The sequence below is a fragment of the Syngnathus typhle genome, linkage group LG1 (assembly GCF_033458585.1).
Source record: "Syngnathus typhle isolate RoL2023-S1 ecotype Sweden linkage group LG1, RoL_Styp_1.0, whole genome shotgun sequence".
NCBI lineage: Eukaryota > Metazoa > Chordata > Actinopteri > Syngnathiformes > Syngnathidae > Syngnathus > Syngnathus typhle.
This window is the reverse complement of record NC_083738.1, coordinates 28,271,208-28,283,417: the sequence shown is the minus strand read 5'-3', so window position 1 is coordinate 28,283,417 and position 12,210 is coordinate 28,271,208. Positions and strand designations below refer to the sequence as shown.

Sequence of the window (12,210 nt, the reverse complement as noted above, 5' to 3'; positions counted from 1 at the left end):
GTATTTCTCTGGCCCAAGTGCAGGACACGCAGACGAAGCGCTCCGCAAAATAATGACTTGTGAAGGTTTCGATGGCTCTAGTTATTTTTAATAATCGTATCAATTACGCTTGGTTGCTTTTTTCTTCTTTCAGACAGGAATGTGATAAAAAAGCGCTAAAACGGTGACAAAATAAATAAACTTCCAAATCAATAAAAAACAACAGGAGTAAAGAATGTAGTTTTTTTTTCTTCGCGCTAAAACGTGAACAGAGGTTTAGATAAATCAATTAAAAGTTGAGTGTTTTTCTCTTTAGTTTGAGTTGCAGAATTTAAAAAAATATATTTTATTTGTGCCTCAAATGCTCATTTGAAGACGCCACAAAACATGTATTAGTCATCATCGTAAATTTCAAGTGCGCACGTGAGGACGAGTACAATTGGAAATGTGTTGAAATAAATTTGACAACCAACTTTAATTTGTGTTACAAAAGGTAGGAAGTGAAAGTAGTTGTGGAGGACACGCTAAATAAACCTTTAAAAGTGGCTATTGGTGCCCGCCATTCTGCAATTTACATTGTTGCTATTAGTCTCAAATGAAGGGACTAAAGACTGAGTTTTCATTTTTTAAACATCGGGCGAAAAATCTATAAAAGCCCCGTCATCTCTTTTTTTTTTTTTTTTTTTTCAAATGAGCTGGAAGAAAATAGCTGGAAAAGTTGAGTTAAGTTTTATTTATTTTTTTAAATTTGCAGAAATGCTTCATAATTTGGCAACATTGCAAAGGTCCAAAGCAGCAATTGATGGCACCAAAACAGGCTGGCGCAAGGTGAAAAATAACGCACGCGCACACACGCACGCGCACACACACACACACACACTCTGGCTAAAATCAGCGAGAATGCATCTCCGCTAAAGTGAAATACTGAAATCGTGGCATCGGTGAATTAGTGTGTGTGCGCGCGCGCGCGTGTGTGTGTGCGCACGCGCAGCAATCAGCCTCCTCTTGTCTCTGCTGAGTGCCGCGTGTGATTGACAGCTCCTATTGATGGCGGCTGAGATTAGGCCGGGCGAAAGGCGTAACGAGCCGGCGCACTGTGCCGTAATGACGACCTTGGAAAGAGAACAAGCAAAACTATAATTATATAATCCCGCAGAAGAAAGGCTTGTTTGCTGGAAAGCGTCACAACAACGCGCCGCAGGTGCGTGCACGCAGCACCATGCATCAACACAAGCCATCAAGCCCAATGGGCCCGCCTGCCTTGGCCTTAATTCCTGCAAGTCGCCGCTTTGCAATCATCTTCCTTTTGCTTGAATTCTCGCCCAGGTTGTTAGGAAATAAAAGGGCACCGCGGTGATCAGCAACAACAGAGGTCATGTGACACATACTGGGCATTTGTATTTTCAACAGGGGGTCATTTTCTTGAATATATATATTTGATATGTACATAGTTTATGAACTCGATGAGGGATAAGGACTATAGATTTTAGATTCTGTACCTTGAGGCGCCGTGGTTCACCGAGTGGTCAATCGGCCTACCATCTTTGGAATGTGGGAGGAAACTCGAGCTAGTAAAGTTTGTGAGGTCCATATATATTCGATTAAATAATGAATGAATTCACTTTTCTTTTTTCTCTGCATGACAGTTTATCATAATAAACGTTTGATAATTTTTTTTATTTAAAATGAGATTATACAAAATCCTAATCATAATAACGCAATAATTAAATTATATAAAACTAACATTACATTTAGATTGTAATAAATTGTTGTATATTTAATTGATGCATACATAAATTACCTATGTGTAATTTCATACAAATATACGTGTGAAGGTGTGTATTTTGTGTGCGCGTGTGTGTGCGTGCGTGTAGCTTATCAGTGGTAAAAATTCTATGTTTCATGTTTTTGAATTGCAATGATTGTGTTACAAATCCCCAGTTGAGGGTTTCCTCGCTTTACGACGGTTGTATACGAGAAAAGGGCTTGGGCGGGGGATGTGTGTGTGTGTGTGTGCGCGAGTGTGTGTGTGTGTGTGTGGGGGGGGGGGATTCCCACTCCGCCCGTATTCAGATTTCCGGCTGCGGGGCCACCGAGGTGTGACGTCTTCACGCCTGCCTATATCTGCTCGAGAGCCAATCAGCGAAGACCCGGAAGTGACGCCACTTAGCCGGTGAAGAGGCCTTTACGAATGGAAAAGGAAGACGCAGGATGTAGCCGAGTGCGCTTCGCTTTCCATTCAAGCCTTTCCACTTACAAAGTGTGTCTCTTCGACTCACTAGAGTCCTGCCCGTGTGTGTTTGCGATTTTGAGGCGGAGAGGGGGGGCCACCTCCTCTCCTGCTAAAAAAAAAAAAAAGAAAAGAAAACACCCTGCCCCCCCACCCACTCCTCCTTCGCACCTTGCTTGAATTCCTTCGCCACTTGTCGGCTTCCGTAGTCTCGTTGGGCTCGGCTCCGGGACTTGGGCGTCATGCCGGCCACACACCTGCGGTCCGGTCCGTTTGCGTGCCAGGTGCTTCCACTCTGAGTAGGCTTTTTACTCCCGTGGGGGAGAGGAGTGGAGGGCATGCCCCCCGCGCCCCTCCAAGCGGACGAGAAGAAGTAGAAGAGGAAAGACGGGAGGAAGGAAGGAAGGAGCCGTATTATGTTCGATCAGGCCGCGATGGGCGATGGGAGCCCCCACCGCTGCGGAGCCAAGCCGCTGTGTCCGGAGCGTGCGGACGCCAAGTGCCGCTCGCCTCTCCACAGCTCGTCCGACACCCCCGGCACGTCGTCGTCCACGCCAACCTCTTCGAGCGAGGACGGCCACGACAAACTTTTAGGAGTGGACCCCGACTACTGCCGTAGGATCCTGGTCAGGGGTGAGTACAGCATTCTTGCAACAATCTTTCAAAAAAAAACCAACTAAACTAAAAAACTTTGCAACATATCAATGAACATGATCTCTCCATTTATTTATTTATTTTCTCTAATCACAAACATTAAGGAAAAGAAAAAAGGGGGAGGGGGAGCGCTCTTTGTGCGAGATGTTACACTCTTCAAATTTCTGCCTTTTAAATAACCCAATCATTCGTAAATCCGGTGAGCGTATTTAACTCGGATTTGTTTGCCATATTTGGTTATTTTTAACCCAGTAGTTTTAAAAATAATATATTTAATTTAGTCATCGTCTGTCAACGCCCTCCTTCCTATACAAGAGGCCATCAGAACGGGTAAAAATAACAATAATGATCAAATACACCCGTAAAACTGTACCCCATCCAGAAAAGGTTAAAAAGCCTGGACTTTGGCATGTTTGGTGTCAAAACAAGTCATTTGGGAAGTTTTGTACAAAAAAAAAAAGGCTTATTCTGCACAAAACATGCCTGAAAGTTGGTTCAAACCGACCCAACAGCAGGCCGGTCCGATTTTTGACCAATATTTCCCCCCCTAATATATTGAAGCACTTCAAATTAAAAATGTAAAAGATCCTAAAATGAACAAACTTTATTTGCAACTTAAATGACTCAAAATGTTGCCAAAAGTGCAATAAGCGTCATATACGTAAAACACAAACCCATAACAAAATGTGTAAAAATGTTGAGTAAAAAAAAAAAAGAATGCAGTATATGCGAGCGTGTTTTTAAATGTAAAAAAAAAAAAAAAAAACGATGATGGGAAATCCACAAAACGAGATTAGTGAATAGAAAATGGCGACTATGATCTCGGCTTGGTTTTCCTGCACCGATAAAAGATAATTGCGTGGTTTTATTATTATTTTTTTCTTCTTCTTAAGGCCGGGGGTCACGCAGAGTTCAGCGTACTCGCTTTCGTTTTTTTTTTTTTTTTCCCCGGCGAGCTTACACATACGCAAGAAAAAAAAAAAAAAAAACACCCGCAGGTCTCGTAGTCAAGCGGCAATGGCGCGTCACCTTTTGCGTCACATTAGCCGTAAAAACCAAAAGCAAAACAATGAACAGACTTCTTAGCCAGCAAACAATTTCACGTTTTTTTTTGTTGTTATTTTTTCCCCCTGCACATTTCGCACGTGTTTTTGCTTCATTTCAGCGAGTTGCTTGAATCATCTTTAATTCAGGGGGCGGCTGTTGATTTTTTTTTTTTTGGAGTGCACGGCTTCCATATTTCATGACATCAAACGTGTGGACAAAGAGCGCGACCAACGGCAACAAATAGACGCTCGGTGGCTTGGGGGGGGGGGGGGGGGGGGGGGGTCGGCGATACGATGATGATGATTCTGGCCACCGATCTGCTCTCTTATTTCTACTTGGAAACAAAACGACTCATCCGTCAGGGAATGTTGAGTGAATATCTAATGATGACCCCGTAGTGTGCATGAGAAGCCCTTGGAGACGTTTGTGGCCTATTAAGATGAAGAAGGCCTCTAGAAATAAATGTGACTTGACTTGACTAAGTCCCTAAAAGCAACAGCAGTGTGTCATCTGATTTACAACTGTGTCATTATTCCAAATACGAGCAAGGGGTAGTGAAGCAGTAGCCGGCCAGAAGGCAAAAGAATGTTCCTAAGGCAAAATATTTTGAACAATAATGAATAGGATTATATTAATACTATTTTTATGTGTGTGACTATATTTGTATGTAGGCCAATGTATGTCTGGGTTAGCCTTTTATTATTATGGTTTTGTTATTTTATTATTAATCTGATTATTATTATTTGGTGCCGTTGCTAGAGTATAGTAAGAATATTTCATCCTTGTTCATGCTTCTGCCTTTTAGAATGATAATAATAGTCATATAATAATAATCATAATAGTAGCCTATTATTGTCATCACGTATGGACAATATTAATATAGCATGATCCTTTTACATATATGATACCAATATCGTGTGTGATATTATTATTATTGCTAGAATTACTAATCGTCACAGTGTTAATGAACAAAGTATCGTTTTAAAATAAATTCAAAGATAATAACTTGTTGACAGTACTATTGCCTACATGATTATTTTCTGACTTGAAAGCTTGGTGGCGAGATTGAGACCAACTACCGCTGCTAGTGCAACGAGTAATGACGACAATGACGCCAGTGTCTTTCCTTGTCGGCGCGCAGATGCCAAAGGCACCATCCGCGAGATCGTGCTGCCCAAGGGCCTGGACCTGGACCGGCCCAAGCGCACCCGAACCTCCTTCACGGCCGAGCAGCTGTACCGGCTGGAGGTGGAGTTCCAGCGATGCCAGTACGTGGTCGGCCGGGAACGCACCGAGCTGGCCCGACAGCTCAACCTGTCCGAGACGCAGGTGAGGAGATGGTGACGTGGCGCCGGACGGCCGGCCGGCATTAGGAAGAAAGACAGTCATCACATTCAATCACGTTGATTCGTTTGTTTACAAATGCAAAATAAATACTTCATTCATAATCATCAGCAAAATTAAGACCGAAAATAATACCACATGCCGAGTTTAGCATGTTTCAACGGTGTGCATGTAGCCAGTTCAAAGCTCTGATCTATAGAATCACTTGACATTCCTGCACAATCAATAAACAAATGAATAAATAAACAAACAAATAAATAACGTTTTTTTTTCCATGTATAATGCGCAAAATTTAACTAATTTATTGTCCTAAAATCTGGGGTGCGCATTATACATGGGTACAATTTTTTTTTTTTAAATCCGGATATCATACGGAGGCCGCCATTACAGATGCGCTTTCTTTCTTCTCTGCTGTTCACTTCGAACACAATGCTCTCGTATCAGACGCTTGCTAGATCACCTGCTTGTTTGCTGTCACAATGTAGCCTACACAAATCCGAAACGTTTCTTCGCTATCGAGTTTGCTAGCGCATGCGCAGTGATACTGACCGGCAGAATAACATCCGGTTGTTCCCAAAGATCTTTTTTCTGAAATAATTTTACGTTAACCGACTTAAGTAGGAGTCAAAATTTGGGTGCGAATTATACATGGGTACAGGCTTTTTTCCAGCATCGACATGCCGTTTTTAGGGTGCGTATTATACATGGGGGCGCATTATACATGGAAAAAAACGGTAAATAAATAGCGCATAGCTGCGAGAATGGAGTTGTTGTCTTTTAAAGATTACAACTTTAATTTTGTTGTCGTCGCATTGCAACTTCTGAATTCCTCTTAACTCCTTTATGAAATTTTGGTTTAGGATAATGAGGAGGGTCTTTGGAGGAAAAAAAAAAATGTTTATGCAGCATGGATACAAAAATTCCACACAAACCTGTTTAATTTAATTTTGTTTGGGGGGGGGGGGGGGGTAACGAGTTGAGTCACCAAGAGAAATCATTTTGTATTTTGTCTCCATTAAATTTGAAGTCAATTGATTGTGTCAAGTCCAAATAAACAACTGCAATCCATTTTATTCAGAACCTTAAAATGGGTTCAATTCAAAATCAAAGCAAATCTGGAAGCCAGAGTAGCCTAAATCAAATTCAGCTGTTCTACTCCACTTTTCAACAGGTCTGTGTGTGTGTTGGGGGGGTGGGGGGTAGTTGTCAGTGCCATCACAGAGTATGTAAGCGCGAGCAAAGTGCCGGCGTTGTCTTCCAGCCTGGACGAGACACGACGACAGCGGCTCGTCGCCATTCGGACTGTGCGCGTATTGTCCGAGCAGACGGCGTCTGGTCGCGCGGAACCGGCCGTGACGTGACTCATAGTGGGCAGATTGTGCCGACGCCGGAAGTCGGGTGAAAAAGGCCTTGGCGCTCGCAAAACTAGACTCCACTTGACGTAGATTGAAGACAAATTGGCAAATAGATTGTTTGCATCGGTACTTTCTTTTCGTAAGATGTGAAATAAGCAATCGTAAACAAACGGTGGAGTCAAGTGAGCCGAATCGAATCATTTCATTATCTTGAAATACGTTTTGAATCGTCTTTTGACAAGTTCACTCCCACGTGTGGAAGAGGACAAGACAAAACTCTCTGGAATCGAACTCTCTGGTGTAGCGAATCGAATCAATCGAATCGAGTGGCACCATGAAAAGCGAGTCGTCGTTGAATCGCAATGTTGTAGCACATTTGTCCCACCGAATGGAGGCTCACCTGAGCGTGGGAGGCCCCGAGAGCGCCCCCTAGTGCCGGCGTGCTTTTGTGCTAAGGAGGGATTAGGGCGGCCATATCTATCAGGCCTGGTATAAGACGGGGTTAACCCCCGGCTGAACCTGGCTGCTCTAATGGCGATCGCTCCCGCTCGGATCTTGACAGAGCGATTCCTTTTTGGACCCGACCGTTCTCTCGCTGGCTCACCAGCGCCAAACTCATTTTGGTCAGGGGCCGCATGCGATGGCCGGATTTGTGCAAGTTAGCTTTTTGGAGCAATTTCAGGCCCACTTTTTGTGACAATTTCCCACGCATTGAAATTAGGCATGACCAGGTCAGGTGTTTTGGGTCGAGTTGACAAAATTCTAATCCGAACACCTATTACATTACGTCATATTTCATAAAGTGAATAAAAAAATAAAATAATATATATATATATATATATATAGGCGGCTCGGTGGCGCACTTGGGTAGCACGTCCGCCTCACAGATAGGAGGGTGTGGGTTCGATTCCACCTCCGGCCCTCCCTGTGTGGAGTTTGCATGTTCTCCCCGGGCCAGCGTGGGTTTTCTCCGGGCACTCCGGTTTCCTCCCACATCCCAAAAACATGCTTGGTAGGCCGATTGAACACTCCAAATTGTCCCTAGGTGTGAGTGCGAGTGCAAATGGTTGTTTGTCTCTGTGTGCCCTGCGATTGGCTGGCAACCGGTTCAGGGTGTCCCCCGCCTACTGCCCGATGACGGCTGGGATAGGCTCCAACACTCCCGCGACCCCAGTGGGGACTAAGCGGTACAGAAAATGGATGGATGGATATATATATATATATGTGTGTGTGTGTGTATATATATGTGTGTGTGTGTGTGTGTATATATATATATGTGTGTGTGTGTATATATATATATATGTGTGTGTGTGTATATATATGCGTGTGTATATGTATATATATATATGCGTGTGTATATGTATATATATATATGCGTGTGTATATGTATATATATATATATGTATGTATATGTGTATATCTGTGTATATATATGTATATATATATATATATATATATATATATATATATATATATATACAACTCTACCCTTGATGCCTTTTATTCTCATATATTTAGGAGAATTTTTTATTTTTATTTATTTATTTTTTTTAAAAATTCTCCCAAATATACAACTCCATATAGATCATCGAAAAATGTGTTGTGTCCAAGGAAAAAAATAGACTTATTTATATGTTGCTTTGGAATCCGTGGAGGCGAGACAGGATCGCCTTGGCTTAGTGTAAGCTTAACTTTAATGTTATCACACACATAACCCCTCCAATTAAATAATAAATAAATAAATAAATAAAATGAAAATACACTGACAAAGTATTTTTACATAACGCGGCAGTTAGCCGCATTAGCCGGCTAGCCTTAGCCGTAAACGTCATTTGCATATTATAGAGGCATCGGATATTGTAACCATTGGGACTCCTTGAAAAATGAATTCATGTAAAAATAGATGTGAGCTTTTCGTAAAACGTCACCATGTTGAACGTTTTTATTTTCTACTTCAGCCACTCGATGAAGTTTTTTTCTTTTGTCCTTTCTTAAGATTCCACAGGTTTAGTGAATGCCAGTATTTGGATGGCAACCAATTTGTAGTGCGGGGCTCCAGATAAGCTTTTTTTTTTTTTTTTTTTACACAATTATTTTGATTAGGAGGATAGTGTGGACCCTAACATGAAATTGTCGGAGCCCAAGTAGAACATTTTGAGACCAAACATTGACAATGAACACATTTTATTGTCACTCATTTGCAGTGTCATGCGCTGAACATAAATGTGCTGAATTTTGTCAACAACCAAAAATATTCAAGAATTATATATTTTTTAAAAAAACATATATATACACTACCGTTCAAAGGTTTGGGGTCACAAAATTGTTTGGGTGACCCCAAACTTTTGAACGGTAGTGTATATATTTATTTAGATAATTATTTATAGATTATATACATAATCTTCTGTATAAAAAATCTTATAATATATATGTATACTTATATTCATAGATTATATATAATCTTATCCAAATATAAGATATAATTTATAATATTTAATTCATAATATTTTATAATAATATTTACACTACCGTTCAAAAGTTTGGGGTCACCCAAACAATTTTGTGACTCCAAACTTTTGAACGGTAGTGTATATATATATAAACATATACTAGTTGCATTAGCTCGAGTAGCTAGAGCACATTCAACGTCGTTAAAAGTAGCCTCCAACATTTAAAGGCACTTCCGCATTTTTAAGCAAAGAAATGAAAAGTAGCTTACTAAAAATTGAAAAGAACTTTCTATGCCAGAAGAAAAAATTGGAAAATGTGTTTTGAAAAGTACTTGAAATAGCAGCAGATGGCAGTTACAGAAGTACAGAGTTTTACTTTTATTTATTCCTGCCGCAGTTTGTTTGGCTGGCGCTATAGCGGCAAACCCGCGCTTGGCGACGCCCGGCCTGGCCCGGCCTGGCCCGGGGCAAAATACAGGTCATGCCATATCCAGATCCCTCCCGGTAATCTGTGCCCTAGCGCTGAACCCTGGATCCCATTAAAAAGGATTTACGTGCAATAGTGTAGATGTAGCAAAGGCAGCTTTGCTTTCTTTTCCTCTCATCAATTCCCCTCCAATCAAATCCCTCGCCACGGATAGTTGCTGAGGCCCCGCCCCTCCCCGGCCGGCCGGCCAAACGTGTAGTAAGAGCTTTTCATGGAACCTCGGCTCGAGTCGGGCCCATCTCATTATCGGCGGGTGTCACGGCCGCCCGCCGACTCATGAGCTCAATCGCTGGAGCCCCCGGCGACCCCGCCCTAAACGTGCGGCGATAGCGTCTGGCGTTTTATCTAGTCGCTAAGCAAAGTCCGGCTAGCGTATCCTCCATCTGGTGCTGCGCTAAACATTCATCTGAATTCAAGCATAGGCCTACATTTGATTTCTAACAGCTTGAAACATTCTTGTCAACGCAACATCTTTTTCCCTAGCATCTGCTAAACGTTTTCTAGCTAGCTAGCTAGCTTCTTTTTCCCTAGCATCTGCTAGTTCGCTAGCTAGCTAGCACATGTCTCTAAATGGCGTGGTTGCTTCAAATTGTTGCTTTGCCACGGCCAGTGGAACTTGAATGTAAAACTGACATAGAGAAGGGACCTTTGGAGCCAAATATTAAACTCAAACCTTTATTTTCATCCAACTCGAGAACACTAGCCTAATGCGAACATATGAAGGGAAATGCTAACGACAATAATGCGAAAAAGGCCTCGGCCGTTCAGTGTTGAAGGAAATGGATCAATATGTGCAACTAGAGAACTACCAATACATCCGCAGCCCAACAAATTGTTCCAATTGGCCGCTGTCTGCTTTCGAGTAAAACAAAATAACATTTCCATTTGAACACCTGAAGAAAGCAGGCAAGGTCCGCATTTGATTCTTTTCCAATGTTTGTTTGTTTGCTGACGGCTGCAGGTGAAGGTGTGGTTCCAAAACCGTCGCACCAAACAGAAGAAGGACACCAGCAAGGATTCGGACAAGCGCACGTCGTCTTCTTCCGAGTCTTTGGCCACGTGCAACATCCTGCGTCTCCTGGAGCAGGGGCGGCTCCTGTCGGGCCCCGCGCCGCCCACCCCGTCCCCCCTGCTGCCGCCGCCGCCGCACCCGGCCAACGGTTCTCTGCTGAGCGGCGGCTCCAGGGGCGGCTCCTCGGCCTCGCCCGGGATGGGCGGCGGCAGCCCCCCCGGCTCGCTGGCCTTCGGGCTGCCCCTGCACGCTTTGGGCGGCACGCCGCCGCCGCCGCCACCGCCGCACTCCCTCTGCTTCTCAGTGCCTCTGCTAGGCGGCGCCCATCACGAGCTGACCTCGGCCTACGGCTGCGGCTCCTCGGCCTTCGAGCCGTATATGAGGATGGGCCGCAAGGAGGCCGATCTGGGCGGCAAGAAAACCGTTTCCTAAAGTGACTGGAGCGGCGTCGTGCCGTTTCGATCCGCTTTTGTCCGCTCGGCGTGCGATGGCGAGCGAGGTGAGCGCGCCAATGGCAGACACGACGGACGGCGTGGAGTGCTTTTCGTGCTCAGGCTGTGTTTGCAATCACTCGGCCATTTTGTTCAAATGCGCAGTGCCTCGGAAAGGGGGAGTGGCTCGGGGGTAGCCCCGCCCCCCCCCATCCACCTGACTGTGTCGTCAAACTTTTGCCACTCGGAAAAATACTTCCAATTCTTAACGTCCGGTGAAATCAAAGTGGAAATGGACCGTGTTTGAAATGTGACTTAGTCACATGTTAATTCAATCATAAATAAGTCCTAGTGTCACAAATAAATGAAATAAAGATTTGAATTCACTAATAAATAAGTTGTAATCAATAAATTCATTTCATGAAAAAAGTGCTCAAAAGAGGTCAACTAAAATGTCCTCCCATAACCAACGTGAAAATACCGTTAAGTTTGTAAAATGATGCGCAAGATCGAAATTCGGGGAACGCGTGATTCCAAACACAGCCTATGCCAGAGGAAAAAAAAACAAAAAGAAAGAGAAATTGTAGCATTTAATTGTGTTATTTAAATCTGTTTGTGGTTCTTGATTTGCTTGTGTTTTGTGCGTGAACTAATCCTGTGGTAGCTCCCGTTCTGATGCTTTGCTTAAAAAGACAGCAGAAGCGCAACAGCTCAGGCCCAACACTGAGCCCGTTTGCAAACATGGCTTTCATTTACTTCCTTGGCGCCGACTGCCGTGGACAACCGCCCGCCCGCCCGTTGTTGTGCTTCAGCACAGGCCACTTTTCTTGAATTCATTCAATTTTACACCGATTCTTCCCATTCACAATCGGGTGTGTGTGTGGCGGGGGGGTCGGGTCCAATTGTATGACCTTTGACGCCAGCCTAGTGGCATCCCTGGGCCCCGAAATACGCACATTCCAAAGATTAGGCCCCATTTCTAGAGAAGCGTTCACTCGGATGAAAAACCCCGCAGCACACTTGGCCTCGGGTTCCGATGGGATTTGTCGCTCTTCACGTTCCAAGCACTTTATGTTTGCGCTAACCTTTGGAGCTAGCCGCCGCAACTCAAATGCAGTTTCCGTTCTTCACCTCCGTTGGATTGTCCGGCGCCGTCCGGCCTTCAGTCACAGCCTCGCAATTGCCAAACACTTCACCGGGAGCTCTGGACCTCTTTGCCGC

General features: G+C 43.8%; 1 protein-coding gene across 1 annotated transcript; it reads left to right on the top strand.

The window, feature by feature from the left end:
• The first annotated feature begins 2,166 nt into the window (after positions 1 to 2,166).
• On the top strand, positions 2,167 to 11,615 carry vax2 (ventral anterior homeobox 2). The gene is made up of 3 exons (XM_061292957.1): positions 2,167 to 2,842; positions 5,052 to 5,239; positions 10,508 to 11,615. The coding sequence occupies exons 1-3, from the start codon at positions 2,626 to 2,628 to the stop codon at positions 10,988 to 10,990; spliced, it is 888 nt and encodes a 295-aa protein (XP_061148941.1). The 5' UTR covers positions 2,167 to 2,625; the 3' UTR covers positions 10,991 to 11,615.
• The last annotated feature ends 595 nt before the right edge of the window (positions 11,616 to 12,210 follow it).

Coding starts and splice junctions, on each gene's coding strand:
- vax2 (XM_061292957.1), top strand. CDS start 2,626: ATGTTCGATCAGGCCGCGATGGGCGATGGGAGCCCCCACCGCTGCGGA. Junction 2,843..5,051: donor CCGTAGGATCCTGGTCAGGG/GTGAGTACAGCA, acceptor GTCGGCGCGCAG/ATGCCAAAGGCACCATCCGC. Junction 5,240..10,507: donor TCAACCTGTCCGAGACGCAG/GTGAGGAGATGG, acceptor TGACGGCTGCAG/GTGAAGGTGTGGTTCCAAAA.